Source organism: Xyrauchen texanus, chromosome 47 (assembly GCF_025860055.1).
Source record: "Xyrauchen texanus isolate HMW12.3.18 chromosome 47, RBS_HiC_50CHRs, whole genome shotgun sequence".
NCBI lineage: Eukaryota > Metazoa > Chordata > Actinopteri > Cypriniformes > Catostomidae > Xyrauchen > Xyrauchen texanus.
Window position 1 is genome coordinate 25,658,262 of NC_068322.1, and position 22,001 is coordinate 25,680,262.

The 22,001-nt window shown below is 36.9% G+C and overlaps 1 protein-coding gene across 2 annotated transcripts; it reads left to right on the forward strand.

Annotated features, from left to right (window-relative positions):
• Nucleotides 1–677: 677 nt before the first annotated feature.
• LOC127639124 (ADP-ribosylation factor GTPase-activating protein 3-like) lies at nt 678–20,212 on the forward strand. Of its 2 annotated transcripts, none has more exons than XR_007969926.1 (16): nt 678–820; nt 1,457–1,575; nt 2,917–2,989; nt 3,075–3,206; nt 3,375–3,455; nt 3,830–3,908; nt 4,051–4,113; nt 5,689–5,735; nt 5,827–5,933; nt 13,593–13,724; nt 13,941–14,063; nt 16,387–16,521; nt 16,607–16,730; nt 16,827–16,949; nt 18,096–18,183; nt 18,726–18,784. XR_007969926.1 is itself a non-coding variant. In XM_052120986.1 (16 exons), the coding sequence occupies exons 1-16, from the start codon at nt 752–754 to the stop codon at nt 19,209–19,211; spliced, it is 1,521 nt and encodes a 506-aa protein (XP_051976946.1). In that variant the 5' UTR covers nt 678–751; the 3' UTR covers nt 19,212–20,212. The 2 variants fall into 2 exon arrangements, 1 of the variants encoding a protein (XP_051976946.1); XM_052120986.1 differs by lacking the exon at nt 16,827–16,949 and adding an exon at nt 19,194–20,212 and having other exon boundaries at nt 18,726–18,856.
• Nucleotides 20,213–22,001: the final 1,789 nt, after the last annotated feature.

A 22,001-nucleotide genomic window follows, 5' to 3' on the forward strand; every position in this document is an offset into this window, starting at 1 on the left:
CTCCTGATTTACATGAAATCTTCTCACAAGTTTTTGGAAAATCAAGCGCAGCACTTGGAAAATGAAAATATGAGCAAAATTGTCAGAGAGCACAAACAACAGTAATATAACTAAGGAAAACATGATTTGTTTGCAGTTCTGATGACTTTGCTTTAATCTGTTGTTTTTTTGCAGCATATTTTAAATTTGCTTATATTTTTTTATTCATGCTTGTTATTTTTTTTATCTGAGCTTATTATTTTGATCTGCAATTTTTATTTATTTGTGCGCTTGTTGTTTTTTTAATCTGCGCTTATTATTTTTGATTCACGGTTATTATCTTTGGATCCGTGACCGCAATACATTTGGCGGGATTTTGATCCCATAAGATTGCATAAAGACTTAGAACATGATAATATAATGTGTAATGATTATATATTTTTTTTGTATTATATAATTTTTGTTGTTGTTTGTTTCGTTTACAATTCAATTATCAAAGATTGCAAAATAAGAGCATTTTTATTGGTGTTCTCGGACTTCTTGGCTCCCGCTATATAACAAACAACCAAAACAAAAGACAACAATATAAATAACAGTTAATAGAATATTAACTGTTTCAAATAGGTTATGTATGACCTGAGTGTGAGTGTTTCAGCCAATGAAGCGCGCTGTGCGTGAACGTTGATTGTGACGTCACACTGTCAGGAAGTGCGCATATAATCTGTGTTTGACCACTTTCATCGTTCTGAGAGACTTTGCAACAGGTGGAAACATGACAGAACCATCCAAACACGACATCATTGCCGTTTTCAAGCGTTTGCGCTCAATCCCAACAAACAAGGTAAAACTGATCTGGAGAAGCACGCGATTCTGTGTTGGCGAAAGAAGCAGGAAGAGTTTTGACACGTCGCATGTTTATATGAGACATATGGCAGCTCAGGTTGTTGTTTCTAGAGAAAACCTGTGTGTCTTAAATCATGTTTATTATTCATAAACAAGCTTTACTCATTAAAAACAATCCCAACTTTGCTTTTCGTATTCCTGCAAACTTCAACAATTGTTTTATCAGATCTTTAATTGGAGTTAGAATTGTACAGTAACAGAAAAACGATCAAATAAAAACACAAAACACTGTCTTGCATGAATGTCTTTTGAAATGCATAAATGTTTCTGAATATAAATCTGCATGACTTTTAATACACGATTTGTTAGACGTCTGACAATTTCATTATTTCTTTAAATCCGAATAAAACCTTTTAGAATGATTTTACCATAAGACCCTTTGTGTCACCTACAGCGTTTTAAAGACGCCAGTGTAGTTTGCAGATTGTTGCGTCAAAGAATACGTCATTAATTGTGCAAAATTAAAGGATTGAGGATTGTTTAAAACCTTCGGTTCGGTTTGTGCAAAGACATTTTTTAACTTCGTTATTAACATACAGTGTGTTTTATTTATTTGGTTGAATGTTGTTTGTAGGCGTGTTTCGACTGTTCGGCGAAGAACCCGAGTTGGGCGAGCATCACATACGGTGTGTTTTTATGTATTGACTGTTCCGGGACACACAGATCTCTGGGAGTTCACCTGTCCTTCATCAGGTAAAACACACTGGCACAGGCCTGATGTCAGCTGATGTGGGTCAGATTTAAGATTTATTATCCAATAAACAGACAGCAAACTATTTAAAACAGTCACACAATAGTACTTGAGGTGTTTTGTGCTGATTCCAACACAGTAGTTTACAGTTACTGATGCCATTGTAGATATTCACTGTGCACAGTCAGTCACAATTCATTTAATTCATGAGTGTCCAATAACAGGGTGGTTATATTGGTCGCTTTCGCCTTAAATAGGGGCACGGCACCTTGGTCTGGGTTCCAGAAGTATTTTTCACATTTATTTTTTCACCATAGGGATTTTAGAAGAGTCTTCATATAAGAGTTGTGTGCCATGAACCAAACCAACCAGCTCTGAGGTGAATCACATTACAAATTTGGTTTGAAGCAAAAAATATTTGAAAATCAGACAAAATGGCAAATGTACAAGACTGAGTACTTATTGTCTGTGACTATCGCATTTAACTATTTAAGTTCTTAAATAGAAGTATAGAAACTTAATGTTTTACATGTATTGTCAAATATACAGAAATCAGTAGGTTGACAGTGTAGGGAGGGAGACTAGATTGCATAATGATACAGTGGGTGGAGTTGCTTAACTCTTCTCTGATTGGTGGATCTCTCTTTAGGATTATGGGTAGTGTAGTACTTCACCTGGAATTCTGCTGTTAAACTTGATTTTTAAACAATGAAGTTGAAATAATGTGGACTAATGTCTTCGACAGAAGCATCGATGAACAACCTCCGCACTCATGGTACATCTCTAGGCCTTTAAAGTTAATAATAAATTCCCCTATGGAGAACATTTATGTGATTTCTACTTTGAGAAGCAGACTGTTGCGCTCTGTTGTCTTTGGACAGCTGATGATTTATAATGGGCTACCTGCTTCAGTTGGGTCACCAAATGAAAAATAAAACACTACCCCAAAATAAAGCATTGGTATCCTTTTATTTTTTTTTTTGTTTCTCATTGTTAATGTTTTTCTGGCCATTTATTTTGCATTTTCACACCTTATGCACACTGTGTAAGTTATACATACTTTTTGAAAGTGTGGAATCAAGCTTGGTTGGAAAATGTGTGAGAAGTGTCCAACACACTAATGAGATGTTTGAGAAGTGCTGCAGAAAACATGAGCTGAAACTTCACCTGAAGATCATGGATGATTACAGCATTCATTTAAAAAGAAATAGTCATTTGTAACATTAGAAATGTCTCCACTGTAATGTATGATACATTTAAAGTATCAGTATCTTTTATGAACACGATTGCATAGTGATTAGAATGTTTTTGAGGTGAGTTTAAACTCTTTGTGGCTGTTGCAGGTCGACTGAACTGGACTCAAACTGGTCGTGGTTTCAGTTGCGCTGTATGCAGGTGGGCGGTAATGCCAGTGCGGTGAGTCAGGTTTGTTCAGTGTTAAATCTGCATCCTGCAAATCTGACATCGGTATACACTGATCTATCACTCATGCTTCCTACAGAGGGCGTTTTTCAGTCAGCATGGATGCATCGCCAACGCAGCGAACACCAAATACAACAGCAGAGCGGCAGTGCTGTACAGAGACAAGGTCAAGAGCCTGGCTTCACATGCCACCAGACAACACGGCACAGAGGTCACATATGCTCATACTGTACTTACACCTGGTGTCATCCATATCTGTTAAACATGGGCATGAATGTTCTTCTGCCATCACATAATGCCATTGTGAATCTTTTAATAATTTGTCTTGCGTTATATCATTTTTGCGTGTGTGTGTGTGTGTGTGTGTGTGTGTGTTCAGTTATGGTTGGACAGTCAGGCTCCTCTGTCGCCCACATCACCCCTCGACAAACAGCTGGATTTCTTCACTCAACACACACAGGTGAGAGTTCAGCCGCCAGTGAACACGTTGTGTGTGTTTGTCATCATTATATATTAATATTATATTATGTTAGACAGAATTACAGTATAATGTATTATGTTATTTTATATTGTATTTTATTATATTTTATCAATAAGGAACAAGATGTTGTGTTATATTGTGAATTTTTATTGTGAGTCCCATATTGTTAGTCCCAGTTATATGGCGTTATTTAACACACAAAGCAGACAGACATATCACACACTGCCATCTTTATGTGCCATTTTGCTATTCTTGCAACATTAGATTTTTCTGTAAAACGTTAACATAAATCTATTGTATTTTTGTCAAAACTGTCTGTTGTGTATTTGTTTGCCTTTTTTTTTTTTTTTCAGACTGCACAGAATGAAGAAATGACTTTTCAATTGGACATTAACCAATCACTGGAATCAGTTCAGGCTAAAAATAATACTGGTATGATAATTATACAGATAATTTGTGCTTACATTTACAGTTATTCATTTTCAGACCCTTTTATTTAAACTGCCTTAGAAATAAGAAAAATTCAAGCACAAGTAACTGATCACAGATGTATTATTAATGTGTGTTTTATCAGCAAGTGAAGGTCAAGAGGGTCCTAGTGTCGATCAGCTCAGTGTGTCACCTAAAACAGCCGCAGGTAACACTTGAACATTCATCATATTCAGACTGTTCAGTCCATACATGTACAATACAGCAGTGGGAATGACTGCTCATTGCCCAGTTTTAACAGACACTTATGGGGCTTTTCCACTGCACTGTACGGCTTGATTCAACTCTGCTCGCTTTTTGGGGGTTTTCCACTGTGGATAGTACCTGGTACTTTTTTTAGTACCACCTCGTGACAAGGTTCCAGCCGAGCCGATACTAAATGTCACGTCAAAACCCTGCAGATCACTGATTGGTCTGAGAGAATTGTCAATATCAGCGTCACTGGATTTGCAACGTGGGACATCAACCCACTAGTTTTAAAGTTAGCTACAGTGATAGCAGTATCATTTGTTCATGCCACTTTCGAATTGTAAAAAGAAATGGCTATGCGCAAAACCATGCCGTCGTCAATAAACGAGGTGCAGACGAACGAAACTAAGTGAAACGAAGTATTTCAGGAAGTGTCTCAGCTGTTGGCCGCACACGGCTACCACCGGACCTACCAACAGAGTAGGGAAAAGTGACTACAGAACCATGAAGGATAAGTGGATGTGGTTCGACCAAATGGACGCTATCTAGACCGGCGAGCAATGGGAGGGAGAGTGCCCTTGACTCCGCCATGGCTGGAGTCCACGATGGAGGATGGTATGTTAACTTTATACTCTGCTTGAAATCTTCTCTTTATTTAGTTGACTAGCTACTGGAAAGCTTGCTTCTAAAACAACCAGGCCAATTTAACTCTTACACTTGTGTAAAATCACCATGCAACAACTGCTTTATGCAGCACAATGAGGTAATAGCTAACAGCTAGCAGTCGTGTTATTGTTTGTTTTGTGTCGCGTTCACATTTACATTTATGTATTTGTCAGACGCTTTTATCCAAAGCGACTTACAGTGCACTTAAGTCGCTGTATTACAGGGACAATCCCCCCAGAGCAACCTGGAGTTAAGGGCCTTGCTCAAGGACCCAACAGTGGCATCTTGGTGGTGCTGGGGCTTGAACCCCCAACCTTCTGGTCAGTAACCCTGAGCCTCAACCACTGAGCCACCACTGCCACCACCGTTTAAGATAATGTAGAGCATTAGAGGCAGCCCCACTATCACGATCAGCCTATAATCCCACCCATGTTGAGGCGCAGTGGAAATGCAAGCTCAGAAAAGTAAAGTGGGTAGAATCGAACCGTAACGGGCAGTAGAAAAGTGCCACTAGATTTTTACATATGAAATTGAACAAACGTACAAAGAATTCTGTAAGTGGACCAAAATAAGAACCCAGTTCTTTAATTGAAAGTGGATCTCTTTAGTTTGAGTCTCTGTTGACATTACATTCATATATGTCTTTTAGAACACAGTTTAGAAGTTCTTGTTACCTGTCCATCTTCGTTATTAAATCATAATAGAAAGCAATAAAGAGTACAAAAAAAGTGGTGTATTTCTTTGTGTCTCAGCAACAGCATTTCTTGTCAAATGTCATACAAGACATCTTAGCTAATGTACCTGCCATGTCACAAACAGCAGAACGTTTGAGTGTTTGTGTAGTTGATTAATTATTGTGCTCTTTCAGAGCCGTCCTCTCTTCTGAAGAAGAAACCGACTGCAGGAAAGAGAAGTGTGAGTTTTGTTGACTGTTCAGATGATGAGTTGATAATTGTGGTTGGGTGTTTGTGTTTATATGATGTTGTATTATTGGTGTGTGAATCAGACGGGTGGTAGAAAAGGCGGTCTGGGCGCTCAGAAGGTGAGCAGTGCCAGTTTCTCCGCACAGCACAAGAGAGCTCAAGCAGAGGAGAAGAGCACTGAAGACTTCACGTGAGTTCTTCTGTTGTCTCGATTTCTACATGCATCCATCTTTGAAGTATTATTTTTCATTCCAGAATCGTCTATGTTGATCAATGACACATTTTAAATACTTAAGATTTAATGAATCGTGATTCTTAAAAAAAAAAAAAAAAAAAAAAGTGTACAATATTTTAAAATGTATAAATAAATTAGATGCTACTGACTATCAGATGAGCTTGCGCTCTTTTCGCAAGTGAAACATTGAAAGCAGCGTACAGCTAACAACTCAACAGATTGTTGAACAATCTGATTGTTTCCACTACTCAAATAATTTGCTTTCATTGCAGGGAGCCAAAGACGTTATTTTCTATAATATAAATGGTGTGTTCTGATATCGTAGACTTGACGTGCAAAATATATTTTGGTTCAAGTCATCAGTCGATGTTGCTTTTTTCTTTTCCTCATATAGACCTTGACGATACTGACTGTAGTCATACAGTTGATGTCAGAAGTTTACAAACACCTTAGCCAAATGCAGTTAAACTCACAGTTTCTGACTTTTAATTGGAGAAATATTCCCTGTCTTAGGTCAGCTAGGATCACTTCTTTATTTTAAGAATGTGAAATGTCAAAATAATATTAGAGAGAGTGATTATTTCCACTTTTTTTTTTTTTTCTTTCATCACATTCCCAGTGGGTAAGAAGTTTACATACATTGTGTTATATTTGGTAGCATTGGCTTTAAATTGTTTAACTTGGGTCAAACATTTTAGGGATCCTTCCACAAGCTTCTCGCAATAAATTGCTGGAATTTTGTCCCATTCCTCCAGACAGAACTGGTGTAACGGTGTCAGGTTTGTAGACTTCCTTGCTTGAACACACTTTTTCAGTTCTGCCCACAAATTTTCTATCAGATTGAAGTCAGGGCTTTGAGATGGCCACTCCAATACCTTTACTTTGCTGTCCTTAAGCCATTTTGCCACAACTTTGGAGGTATGCTTGGGGTCATTGTCCATTTGGTAGCCCATTTGCGACCCAGCTTTAACTTCCTGGCTGATGTCTTGAGATGTTGCTTCAATATATCCACATTATTTTCCATCTTTATGATGCCATCTATTTTGTTAAGTGCACCAGTCCCTCCTGTAGTAAAGCACCCCCACAACATGATGCTGCCACCCCCACGCTTCACGGTTGGGAGGGTGTTCTTTGCCTTGCAAGCCTCACCCTTTTTCCTCCAAACATAACGATGGTCATTATGGCCAAACAGTTACATTTTTGTTTCATCAGACCAGTGGGTATTTCTCCAAAAATTAAGATCTTTGTCCCCTGTGTGCACTTGCAAACTGTAGTCTAGTTTTTTATGGTGGTTTTGGAGTAGTGGTGGCTTCCTTGCTGAGCAGCCTTTCAGGTTATGTTGATATAGGACTCGTTTTACTGTGGGTATAGATACTTGTCTACCTGTTTCCTCCAGCATTTTAACAAGGTCCTTTGCTGTTGTTCTGGGATTGATTTGCACTTTTCGCACCAAACTACGTTAATCTCTAGGAGACGGAATGTGTCTCCTTCCTGAGCGGTATGATTGCTGCATGGTCCTATGGTGTTCATACTTCAGTACTATTGTTTGTGCAGATGAACGTGGTACCTTCAGGCATTTGGAAATTGCTTCTAAGGTTGAACCAGACATGTGAAGGTCCACTTTTTTCTTTTCTTAGGTCTTGGCTGATTTCTTTTGATTTTCCCATGATATCAAGCAAAGAGGCACTGAATTTAAAGATACCTTAACAAACATCCACAGGTACATCTCCAATTCAGTACACCTCCTATCAGAAGCTAATTGTCCAAAGGCTTGACATAATTTTCTGGAATTTTCCACGCTTCCAAACTGGAATTGTAATATGACTATATTACAATTCCAGTTTGGAAGCGTGGAAAAGTTATTAAATTAAAAGTGAAACAATCTGTCTGTAAACAATTTTTGGAAAAATAACTTGTATCATGCACAAAGTAACTTGCCAAAACTATAGTTTGCTACAATGAAATCTGTGGAGTGGTTAAAAAATTAGTTTTAATGACTTCAACCTAAGTGTATGCAAATTTCTGACTTCAACTGTGTTTATTAATGCTGTAATATTTGGATTGTTTTACTGATTCAGGGTTCCCATGGTCATGTCAGCGAATATCAGGGAATTTTAAAATGGTATTTTGCAGGCCTGAAAAAGTCATTCAAATGAATATAATCTTAAAAAAAAAAATCATGGATTTTTGTAGTAAAAAAAAAGAATAATTTTAGTAGTTCTGTTTGGCTCTAAAATATTTTTTGGCACATTGAACTCTGTTTAATTCCAAACATGTACAGGATTTAATGTGTTTTCTTTCAAGCTGCTTTTGATCTGAAGTAATTTGTCTTTCTTTTTCTACATATACATTTACATTTATGCATTTGGCAGACGCTTTTATCCAAAGCACAGGGCACTTTTTAGAGAGATAGTACCCCCGGAGCAACCTGGAGTAAAGTGCCTTGCTCAAGGACACAATGGTGGTGGCTGTGGGGATTGAACCAGCAACCTTCTGCTTTACAGTTTAGTGCTTTAGCTCACTACGCCACCAAAACTCAAATTTTCTTGTCCAAGACACATTAGGGGGAGTGTTTAAAGAATCCGATGATCGAATTGGATCAATTTAATTGTGTATTGAAATGGATCAAATCGTTCTGAATTGGCAAAAAAAAAAAATGTTTTGAATCAAATAAAAAAACTATGAATTGTGACTCAAATGCATTTGGTTTCAACCCAAAGATTCACAGCCCTATCTGAAAGACATCTTCTAAAGATTTACAAACATTCAAGATCATAATAATCTGACAGAACCACCCAGTTCTGTAATCTGATTACTTTTATTAAATTAGTAGAGTAGCACATTACCATTTAAATTCTTGTCATCAAATTACAGTTACTGACTTTCAATTAAGCTAATTACTTTTATGTGCATTACTTGGGTTTCAAATATTTCTTAAAAAATATTTTTTTGTATAAAACATATAAAAGATGAATTAATATGCATGCATGTATGTATGTTTGTTTGTTTGTTTGTTTGTTTGTTTGTTTGTGATCAAAGCTGTGGAGCGTGCGACAATAAACAAAGAACCTGTTGTGTGATTTAGAAAGTAACTTCAAAGTTAAACTTAGCACGGAAAGTGTGGAGGCCCTATTGTTCTTCTAAGGATTATGAGGGGCCAAGCACTGAAAGTGTGTAGTAATCGTTAGTGCTCTTTTTAAAATTCTTCTTCCGCCATTGAGTCTATGGCAGCCCATATTTCAGGTGGGAAATTTGTGAAATTTGGTACACTGATAAAGGACAGTCTGAACATTACCTGTAGCAAATTTGGAGTCTCTGACTCAAACCCTCTAGCACCACCAACTGCCCAAATTTCACACGTTTATGCTAATAGATTTTGAACCGTAAGTGCTAGAATCAAAATAATGTTTTGCTCCAATTCCTCGGCTCGAGACAAATCGACTGCACACTATTTACTAATTTTCTGTCTTGAAAAAAAAAAACCTCGAACTCATAGATGTTTGTCCAATTTGCACGAAAATTTTATCGGATCATCTTCAGACCAGGCTGACAAAACATTATGGAATTCAAGTTGATTAGTCAAGCGGTTATCGAATAACATGCGATCAAATTCGACGTAGAGCATGCCAAATGTAATGCTGACATGAAACTTTGTGTCATCATGACCGCACCTTGACCACACTATATACATTTTTGTTGGTCAAAAGTTCTAAGCTTTTATGTCCCAATGCTAGTGCAATGCTAAATGATAGTATTCATAGTTTTTCAACCATTTTGCCTAAAATCATGACCAGATTGCTTTAATTACTTATTTTTTTCCCATTGATATTCCTAATAATTGTTGATGTGCTTGGCCCCTTAATTATTGCTTGCAACAATATATATTATTAGGGCCCAAGCACTGAAAGTGCAGAGACCCTGTTGTTCTAAGGATTATTATTAGGGCCCAAGCACAGAAAGTTTCACATAACGTGTGAAAACTCCTGAAAGTTTTCACACACATCAGAGTCGCTGGCCATTAGGGCGTGGCAAAGTTACAGGTGTGTGGAGGGGGGGCTCTGCGGCACGACCTAGAACATGGGCATGTTCGGGGGACTGTGTAGCACATCCCTTTTGAGCTACAGTCACCAAACTTTTTATACAAATAGATCTCATTAAGCCGGACAAATTTCACGGTGACAGTCATAAGCTCTGCCCAAAAGGAAGTTGGACATTTTGGATTGTTTGAAAAATGTATGCTTAGGAATTTGAAATCCTAGAGATTTTATGTTACAGGTACCAAATGTGGATGACATCATGCCAAGACATTGACGATGCTAAATTGTGAAAGGCTATATCGAACGGTGTTGCCTTGGCGAAGTGATAAAATAGCGTTTAAAAAAATGGAATAAGGAAATGTCTTATATCGTCTGTGTGCATGGTGTGATTTTTTTTTTACATAAAAATTGAGCCAAATGTTTGTCCTTGCAGTGTGATCACATTGATGTGGCTATTGTGGGTCATGCCCTAGTGCCACCTACTGTCGGAAGGAAGTGTGTTACTTTCAACAGACTTTGAAATATTCCTATTATGTTAACCTGAATTGCTTAAAAAAAAATTATAATAATGTCAAAACAGTGCAGATTTAAAATTATGAAGGGATTCTTGATATCTTAAATACTGTTGCCATGGCAATCCATTAAATCTCATCATTCCTTTTTGTGTATATTCACATGTTTTGAGGTATTTTGCATGTTTGAATTTAAAGGTTATTGTTAATAAACATAATTATTAAATGTAATATAAATAAAATAGACTACAAATATCAACTGAAAACCCAGGCTAAGTCTAACCCAGTGTGTTAGACACTCAGTGGCAATTACAAGAAATGTCCAATACAGGGCATCCAAGCTCCATTGTTGAATGATTCTTAAAAAAACACAGAAGGTTTTTCGTGTTGTCTCTAGAAGCAATCCCTCTTTCGTAAGTCATGTATATGAAACATGTGTAACTATGATCTTCAGTTAATTATATTTCTCATTTCATGTGTATATCTATTTGAGTGATTGAATGAGTCAATAAGAACGACTATTTATCAAAATAGGTGATTTTAAAATAATCTCTTATTGTGCATAAAATAATTAATATTCATGAGATTTGCAGCACTGCCACCCAAAGTACAGTTTTCCTAGTGTATTTTTATTTATAACTAACTTTGAAGTTAATAGGCTTATAGGATTTTATTAGCAGAATAACATTGGATATGCATGAACTCTCCATTCATGCGTACACCTGCGCCACAACGTAACTTTGGACAGTCTGGCATTACGACATTGTGGCAACATCGACGAACAATAGTTCTATGTATGTGTAACTATCTGTTATTCTATTGATAAACATAGTTAACTGAAGAACTTTAAGTTAAAGATCCATTTAAGATGGCTAGCAAAATAACAATGTCTGTTTCTTAGAAATAACAGCTTTTATTCGGGAACAATGATGTCACTCTCCATGGCCCATAATCCATTAGTTAATATTACAAATATTTTTTAGAAATTTCAGCGCAGTGTTTTAAATCATGTTACGTGCCGTTCACATGCTTGAATGTGGCTAAAATTATACGCAGCACCACAAAGAGTTGTATTGATATAGCAACATCATGAGTTTTCTAAGTGTAAATTAGGCTGCATGAGCATTCAGTGTCTGATCAAGTTTGGAAAAGTGTACCCTGACAAAACAAAATGTATTGCAAGCAAAATTTAAGTCGCAAATATTATTAGAGGGCTTTTTCTTTGTATTAGAGCTCCTTTGTTCTAGCTTTTATGTGTGGATGTGTTTTTAAAATGTCAATTGGTATTATTAGTTGACTGCCACATATGGTTATATGGTGTCTTCATTGTGAAACTGTTTTCTTAATGGCATGAATAGCACTGAAATTCAGACAAGTTTTATTGCATTCTCGGAGTCATATATGTTATGACAATCAGACAAGTTAAATTTCTGTATTCGTTGCCACAATGTATCTTTGGAGCGGTGCCAGTCCATCATGACAACGTTGTGGCAAGGTTGTGGTTCAATAGTGTCATAGGTCACCTCATTTTCATATTCTCAATGTCAAGATAAGGCATGCCGGCTGCAGAAGGCTGAGATTCAGTGATCTTGAGATTCAGGCTAGTGAAGGGTGTGTTCAGATGATAAGTGTGTGCTTTGTGGAAGTCAGGAACAATCTAAAGAGAGTTTGTTGAAGCTGGTGTTGCAAAGCAAAGCCCAGATGATATAGTCCCCGATGTGCGGGCAGAGACTGAGGAATCCTCCTCCATGTGAACTGCCCACAGAACTGGCGAGGGTGACCGCAAGCAGGAAGGTAACCGCACCTCTACAGAGGTGCAACCAACAGACACACGAGCATGCTCCAACTACACAAGAGCACAGTTAACAATAAACAGGCAAATAACAAGTAAATCATTGCTGTGATCAGCATCTCCCTGAGATAGATCGCCATTCCCATGGAAATGCTAATGTGCTCCACTCTATAGAACAGACCAAAGTAAACGCGTGCTCCACCTATGAGACACTAGGGAGAGAGAAAAACAAACAACAGTATGAGCCGGCACAAATCCAGAACCATGACAATTAGTTGTTTGTTGGTCATTTATGCTTTAGAATACTGCATGTTCACCCATAGAATAATTATTCAAACACATTTATGCCCTCATTTGCCCTACATTAATTTAGAGGCTATTTAAACAGTTATGCATATGAATAATGAATGCAGACAGGGAAAAAAAAATGCAACAACAATTGCAGTGAAATTACAAACCTAAATGACTTCTGTACGCATATTAAAATTTACTTGGACTATCTTAACACCTAATGCCATTAATTACATTTGTTAATTTAATTTAAAGCCAGTTTATGGATAAATAAAAATGGTAAATAATTTATTTAGAAAATTGCAGGCCCTGAACTTTTTAATACTTCTCTTAAGAGATTCATGTGACCGGCACCAATTTTGGCAACCTTATGCCAAGACAATGACGATGCTAAATTGCAAACTGATTTTTTATATATTGAACGATGTTGCCATGGCGAGGCTTTAAGTTAATGGAAAAAGTGGGAAACAGGAAGTGTCCCAAATTTTCTGCTCTCAGTGTCACATATTTTCTGTGTGATTTAAATCATTTTGGTGCAGTCTTTTTGTTCATGGGGACTGATCGCATGGATGTGGCTATTGTGGGTCACTGTTTTCGCTCAACCAACTGGCAGCAGGAAGTGTGGCTCTTACAACAGACTTTAAAATTTTCTTCTTATATTTACCAAATTGCTTCAAAATTGTTTAGAATTGTCAAATGCATGTGTCCATATCTTGACTGAAGTGTAATATAGTCAAATAGTTTTCATTGTTTTAAACATTAATCTCACAATTATTACTAGATTTACACTTTAAACAAGAAAAAAACGTATTTCCAATGAAAAATAAGTGTATGTTATTCTGTATTGTCTGAAATGAACTTGTGAATTCTTAAGTAAATGTATCTAATTTGAAGGATGTTTAGATGTAGTGAGAAACGGTATATATTTGCTAATCCAGTATGGTTTCCTGATGTTTTTCTGATTTCTCTTTCTCGTGATAAGAGTGCCTTCTCTGAGTGTGTCGTATGAGAGTCTGGAGCTGCAGCGGAAGAGAGACGAGCAGCAGATGAACTGTCTGCAGGGGAATAAGAAGGAGCAGGCGGAGCGGCTGGGAATGGGCTTCGGCGGACGCAGGTCTGTACATGCATCCAAACTAAAGAGGAAAATGCACTGTGCTGTTTAATATACATGAATTTATATCATGTGCATTTTGGACCAAATACGATTTCACTGTGGGCAGAGCTTAACAAAACAGTGCAACAGAGATTAAAAGTGAACGTGTTGCTGTTTAAGGAGTTGCACTGCTGTTGATTCTCCATTTTGATCTGGACTGTCGTGGTGTCATTTTAGTGGAATGTCTCACTCCGTGATGGAGGACATGCAGACCATAAAACAGGAAACTCCATCTGCTGCCGTTTCCTCCCCAAGCAGCAGAACGTATGAGGATGATGATGATACACGCTTCTCCTCCAGGTCAAACATCACACACTCGCGCCATGTAGAAAATTAACTGTTCAGATTCAACCTCACTGCATTAAAGGATTCATTCACCCAAAAATTAAATTAATTATTTTCCTAAATATTCTACAAACAATACCCTATAATGACAACGTGAAAGAAGTTTGTTTGAAATCTTTGCAAATGTATTAAAAATAAAAAATGAAAAACAAATCACATGTACATACACATCACATGACACCCAAAATTGAGTTCTGGTGCATCCTGTTTCCACTGATCATCCTTGAGATGTTTCTACAACTTGATTGGAGTCCACTTGTGGTAAATTCAGTTGATTGGACATGATTTGGAAAGGCACACACCTGTCTATATAAGGTCTCACAGTTAACAGTTCATGAGCACAAACCAAGCCATGAAGTCCAAGGAATTGTCTGTAGACCTCAGAGACAGGATTGTATCGATGCACAGATCTGGGGAAGGGTACAGAAACATTTCTGCAGCATTGAAGGTCCCAATGAGCACAGTGGCCTCCATCTTCCATAAATGGAAGATGTTTGGAACCACCAGGACTCTTCCTAGAGCTGGCCGCCCGGCCAAACTGTGCAATCGGGGGAGAAGGACCTTAGTCAGGGAGGTGACCAAGAACCCGATGGTCAATCTGACAGAGCTCCAGTGTTTCTCTGTGGAGAGAGGAGAACCTTGCATAAGAACAACCATCTCTGCGGCACTCCACCAATCAGGCCTGTATGGTAGAGTGGCCAGACGGTAGCCACTCCTCAGTAAAAGGCACATGACAGCCTGCCTGGTGTTTGCCAAAAGGCACATGAAGGACTCTCAGGCCATGAGAAACTAAATTCTCTGGTCTGATGAAACAAAGATTGAACACTTTAGCCTGAATGGCAAGCGACATGTCTGGAGGCAACCAGGCACCGCTCATCACCTGGCCAATACCATCCCTACAGTGAAGCATGGTGGTGGCAGCATCATGCTGTGGGGATGTTTTTCAACGGCAGGAACTGGGAGTCTAGTCAGGATCGAGGGAAAGATGAATGCAGCAACGTACAGAGACATCCTTGATGAAAACCTGCTCCAGAGTGCTCTGGACCTCAGACTGGGGCGAAGGGTTGTTGTCCTGTTGGAAGATGAACCTAAGCACACATCCAAGATAAAAAAGGAGTGGCTACGGGACAACTCTGTGAAATGTCCTTGAGTGGCCCGGCCAGAGCCCAGACTTGAACCCGATTGAACATCTCTGGAGAGATCTGAAAATGGCTGTGCACTGACGCTCCCCATCCAACCTGTTAGAGCTTGAGATGTCCTGCAAAGAAGAATGGGAGAAACTGCCCAAAAATAGGTGTGCCAAGCTTGTAGCATCATACACAAAAAGACTTGAGGCTGTAATTGGTGCCAAAGATGCTTCAACAATGTATTGAGCAAAGGCTGTGAATACTTATGTACATGTGTTTTTTTTTGTTTTATAAATTTGCAAAGATTTCAAACAAACTTCTTTCATGTTGTCATTATGGGGTATTGTTTGTAGAATTGAGGAAAATAAAGAATTTTATCCATTTTGGAATTAACGTGGAAAAAGTGAAGCGCTGTGAATACTTTCCGGATGCACTGTATAACATGTCAAGTGTATATATTGGAATTTATAGACAAATATCTGTTTACGAATGCACACATTCATAATATACATTGTTAGATATTAAGAGAGATGTGTTAAAGAATAAAACATATGTAATGTCTCCTATCTTACAACCATGTAAAAATATCTTCTGGATTATAAAAGACATTGTCACTATAATTTAAGCATACCTAATGTATATAATTAAAATAGATGTTATACATTATAACTTCCACAGATGCAATTGGAGGTTGGTTTAAGTTATAATGCATTATATAACTATGAATATGTAATTATCATAAATGTATTATAATTGTTACAATTATTTATAAGATACAACATATTATGAATGCATTATAAATATGAGCTATATGTTATTACCAAACTTCTGTTAAAAAATGGAAAGTTCAATGTTTGTCAAGCTCCAAAAAGAAGAATGTCATATGGGTCTGAAACAACATGAGGTCAGTGAATGATGAGTTAAAGGATCTTTTCTTTTAACAGTGAGAACCTAATTTTATTACTTTAGAAATTTAAACAATTGAATATGCTGTTGCTCTGTTAAAACGTCTTTTGCAAAAGCATGATGGGATCTTTGAGACCTTTTGAGATGGTACCACCTCAGGACTTATTTGTAAAGGATGAGTTAGTGTGTAAGGAGGTTTGTGTCTTCAGTTCTGAGTGGTTTTCTGCACTCGGATCTTCTCATAGGTTTCTGGATGAAGCACCAGGTTCATCAGATCAGTTTTTCTCTCAGTGGACGAAAACAAAAACAAAAATTCAAGAAACGATGAAAGCCGAGTCAGACTTCTACATGGAGACGAAGATCCCATCAGCAGACGAGAGGTCTGACTCGCATAAACAACTGCAAAGTTTTATTTGAAGAGTGATGATGTGAATCCATCTGAATGTTCTCTCATGATTATGACAGGGCGACAGCGAGGAGGAATGCTGACCCCGGGCATCAGTCCGTGTCAGATGACGCTCGCAGGAAGTTTGGTGACATTAAAGCCATCTCCTCAGACATGTACTTCAACAAGCAAGACCGCTCTGAGGTGTACCACGTTTGCTCCTAATTGAGATTTTCCCAATCCTCTCGTAGAAGCATTAAATGTGAAATGAGTGAAAAACGTTTTATGTCTCTTGTTTAGGGGCCAACCATCACCTACTCTACCTATTAGTTTTCTCCTTATTCTTCTGCTTCTGTTCTTGAAGTCAATGTCAGCCCATAGAACCGTGTGTCAGAAAATCCTGAAATTTGGCACACTGATAGGGTGGGTATGACTAGTGCTCATGAAATTTGGGGTCTTTATCTCAAACCCTCTAGCGCCATTAACAGTTAAAAGTTTGAACTTCCGCTTCTGTTGACGTGACTCGCTGCAACGGCTTGAGGCTGTCTACACTGGATGCGTTGTTACAAACTTTCTAAACTGTGTAGTAGTGCCAGCGCGTGTAGTGCAAAATGGAATGGGACACACGTTTACTGTCAGAACGACGAATGCGCAGTAATGGACGCTTCCAATGTAGACCACATTGTTGATTATTATGGAGTTCTATTGCTTTTGACGCGACACGATGCTCTTGTCCGGTGTAGACTGGGTGTATGTTCTTGAAACTATATTATTTTTCTGTGAGTCCTAAAACTTTGAATGTGGGTATCTGCACAGTTTTGACACAGTGCCACCTTGTGGTCAAAAAATATGAGGGGTATTTATGCTTATAACTTCTGAATACTTTGGCATAAAATCATTAAGCGGTCTCTTTAGATTCCTTGGGTCATGCCGAATACATTGATACCAAATTTGCCATACTTTCTGTCCACCATTCTGAATTTAATTGAAAACCTACTTTTTGGAGCTCCTATGCTGTATATCCGATTTGCACAAATGTATTATAGGGACATCAATGACAAAAATTCATAATCTTTTTGATTGACCTAACTGTTCTAATGTAATGCATAAATGAATTATATGGCAAAATGCCAATAAGGATCTGAGGCTGTATTTCATGAATGCTTTTGAGTATTGACATTGGCTTTCATCTTGACCAAGCCATTTACAATACCATATCAGTTTGGTGACAGCGCCACCTATTGGTCAAATGTTATAAGCACTTGTATTATACTACAACACATTAAACTGGTCTTTGTTCACCAGTCTGCTTAAATATATCATCAGAATTCTATATTTGATCCAAGTGTTTGCCATTGGTGTGCTTGGCCTCATAATTGCTGCTTCAGCTATATTTTATGATCCTCATCATCATTCAAAACAATTGTTAATTTTTCAAGTGTTGGCCGTATTTCTTGGTTTTCAACAGTTTGCAGTTAGTGTGTTTGTGTTATTTTGTCTTCTGTCTGTATGTTTACTGATGTCTCAGATTAGACGTTAATTTCTGATTTTGTTGTCTCTCATTTGCAGTATGAAGTTCAAACTCGACTGGAGAATTTCTCAGGAAGTTCTGCGATCAGTTCAGCTGATCTGTTTGAAGTGCAGAAGAAACCAACATGTGAGTTTTATTTTAATGCTTGTTGAAGTGACTTCAGTGGACTAATGATGATGTTGAATTACATCAACTACCAATTTTCAGTCGATGAGCAAAACATTGTTTAATGAAAAACTAACTCTTGCTCAAGATGGAAGACAATGAATATGTGCATGTTGTGGTGGTGTTTTTAAAAAATATATATATTTTAAGAGAATTGGTGTTGAGGAAATTAGTAATAGGGATTGGACTTAATAATGCAATCCATTAAAAAGAAATGTGATCTAATTAAAAGTACTTGAATTTTGTAATTGATTTCGTAATCCAGATTATATGTTACACAAAAACGCATTGAGCTCTAAATCTAGTCCCACCCAAGACCTAAACCATTCTAATGCAAGTCCACAAACACCAACATAATTCCAAAGTCTATTCAAGAGAATAACTTGATCTATGGTGTCGAAGGCAGCACTAAGATCTAAAAGCACTAGAAGAGGGATGATTCAGACACTTTACAGCTCTGTAATAAACATGTATTGAATTGATTTTGTGTTTGTTCATGTCAGCGCCCAGTGGTTCGTACAGGTTGAGTAACGTGCTGCCCAATGTTCCTGACATGATGCAGTTTAAGAGCGGCGTGAGATCTGTGGCAGGAAAACTGTCGGTCATGGCCAGTGGAGTCGTGACGTCTATACAGGTGTGTTCTCATCACATTCACAAACCCTTTAAACATATGCTTCTTTTTGTCTGGCGGAACCTCATTAGTCCAACACAAGCTATGTGACAAAACAAATAAGTACATTGACATAATTAGTACAAATGAACAAGGTATGTTCATCCCTGATAGATGTAGCACATTTTTCTAAATTAAATTCAATACTGTGAAAACTATTTACACATTTTGTAGTCAAAACCGGTTTTAATGGCTAACATATGCATTTCAGATCTGAAACATCCACACCTTTTAGTATTCATGCATGAGCGCCATTTATTTTCTTTTTATTTACAGTGTGTTTTTGTTTATATCACTGCAGGATCGTTACAGTACATGAGCTGTTGAAGGATCTACATCACAAACACTACAGCAAAAGAAGTGATGAATGTAGTTATAATTGCATTACAAACATTGAATGCACATATGCAGCTTTACTGCAGCAGCTGGTTTACATATGAACTATATTCCGCTAAACTCTGCTGTGCAATCGTTCAGTTGATTATTATATGATTTCTTATGAATTCATTGCTTTGGCACTTTTGGTTATTTGGGCTTTTAGGTCACTATATTTTCTGCTGTATTTATCAGAATGATTTACTCTGATGTGGTTGTTTGTGTTTTGTTGGTAATTATATAAGATGTGGTTGTTTGTGTTTTGTTGGTAATTATATAAGATGGACTAAAATGGATCAAATGGCATTAATTTAGCTTTTCCTTCACTTGAAGACCAAAATTGTCTCATTATTTGAAGTCAAATGTTTGCATTTGTTTACATTATTTTTCAAAGTGTCCCATTTCAGCCACAGCATATCATAAGATAATTGTAAGTGCAATTGTAATGAAAAATAATACACTACATTTCTGATTGTTGAAAGTCATGCAAACACAAAAGAAAATGTTATATTTTCATATGGTCATGTATAGAGGGGTATATTGTTGTTATATACTTCCAATCAGTGGGCTTTAGTTTTATAATAAACTGAAGAGATTCTGGGTCACTTGTGTGAATGTTGTGTACAGGGGTTTACTGAACGCGAGTGCAGGTCTGTCGTGTGCACTAAAGAGTGCAGGTCTGTCGTGTGCACTAAAGAGTACAGTTCTTGTCAAAGGAAACGCAAGTGCTTATCTGGGATCAGTGACCGTGATTTAAGTCACTTTTGACATGAAAAATCTGGCAGGAAATCATTTGCAGAAGTATGGTCATTTTGTTACTTTGTGTGACTTTTGTTTTTACATTTATAAAAATGTATAAAGGGTCAGAATTATCTTGGCTACTGATTTATTTAGTAAACTTGTTTAATTCCATAAAATAAATCAATAAAGAACTGACTTAAGTAACTAAACTTGAATCTCTTTTGTGTAGCGGGTCTTTTATTTTGAATCTTTCATCATTTATAGATATAGTTTAGTAGTTATTTCAGTATAACTCCAATGTAGCTAATTATGGGAACTCTCAAGCCATAACATTTTCTTTTTATATTTGGATCAAACTCTCCCACAACACAACAAAAAGGCAAATATCCATGAAAACACGCCTCATTGCATACTGAGATTAAAACCGAACAATCCATACTAATTAAATGACACCAAAGTAAAACAAATCAAATAAAACGTTATTGGAGTTATATTATATCATTTTTATTTGTTTGATAAAATATCATTTTTAATTATCTTTGTTTAAGGCCTTAAAATGCAGAATAATGCTTGAGACAGCTCCATTTTAAAAACATGCAGTTAGAGAGGTGTTATAAAAATGTACTTGAATGGATGTAAGACTTTAATAAAAGCATTAAATTATTTAAAACAAAAATTATTACAACCAATGACTCAATATTCAAAGAAGTAACAGGTAAAAAAGATATTTGTTTGTTTATCCAGTTGTAGTCGTCATTTTTATTTGTATAGCGCTTTTCACAACACGCATCGTTTCAAAGCAGCTTTACAGAAAATCATGCATTAACAAAAAATTAAACTTTAATATCTATAATGTCTTAGAGTCATCATTGTGTAGTTTGATTAAATACGATTTGTGAATTGTGTTTAAAAATAAATGATTAAATAATAATTGTATTTATAACCCCAGTGAGTAAGCAACTGTGGCAAGGACCACAAAACTCCAGAAGAATTGGAGAAAAAATAATCTTCGGAGAAACTCAGACTGATTGGAGAAGATGGATAGATGGATGTCTGTCTGTGAGTTGTCTGTGTGAGATCATGGTTGTCATTATTTTTATAAAATTCAGAAAAATATTATCTGAAATGGTAATTTGTGTGAAGAAACTCCTTTTAATCAACTCTTTACAATCAATATCAGGATATATTATGCAGCATGTGAACAGAATACTGGAATATTCTTTAAGTTATATTACAGTTATTGTAAATATTACGTTACACCTTGAATGACTCTCCAATTACATTACTATAAGAAAATAGTTTTTATTAATGTAATTATTTACAGAAAAGTGCATGTAATTTATGCAGATATTTTATTAGGGTCCAAGCACTGAAAGTGCGGAGACCCTATTGTTCTTCTAAGGATTATTCTTCTTCTTTTCAAGGTTTTCAGTACTTTTGGCATACTTAACGTGTGAAAACTCTTAAAAGTTTGCACACACATCAGAGTTGTTGTCCATTAGGGCTGGGCAAAGTTGCAGGGGGGCTCTGTAGCACCACCTAGAAGATGGGCATGTTCAAGGGGCTCTGTAGCACATCCTTTTTAAGCTACAGTCACCAAACGTTGTACACATATATATATCTCATCAAGCCGGACAACTTTTACATTGAGAGTCATAAACTCTGCCCAAAAAGTTGGACATTTTGAATTGTTTGAAAAATGCATTATCTGGAATTTGAAATAATACTCCTAAGAATTTCATTTTACATGTACCAAATGTGGGCAACAACAAGACATTGATGATGCAAAATTGTGAACAGATTTTTGATATATCAAATGATAAAGTAACGTCAAAAAAAGTAATATCTTCTGTGTTCAAGTGTTTGGCCTTGTGTGGCTATTGTTGGTCACGGTTGTAGTGCCACCAACTGGCAGAAGGAAGTGTGGCACTTTTAACAGACTTTGAAATATCCCTCTTATATTTACCTGAATTGCTTCAAAAAAAAAATCATA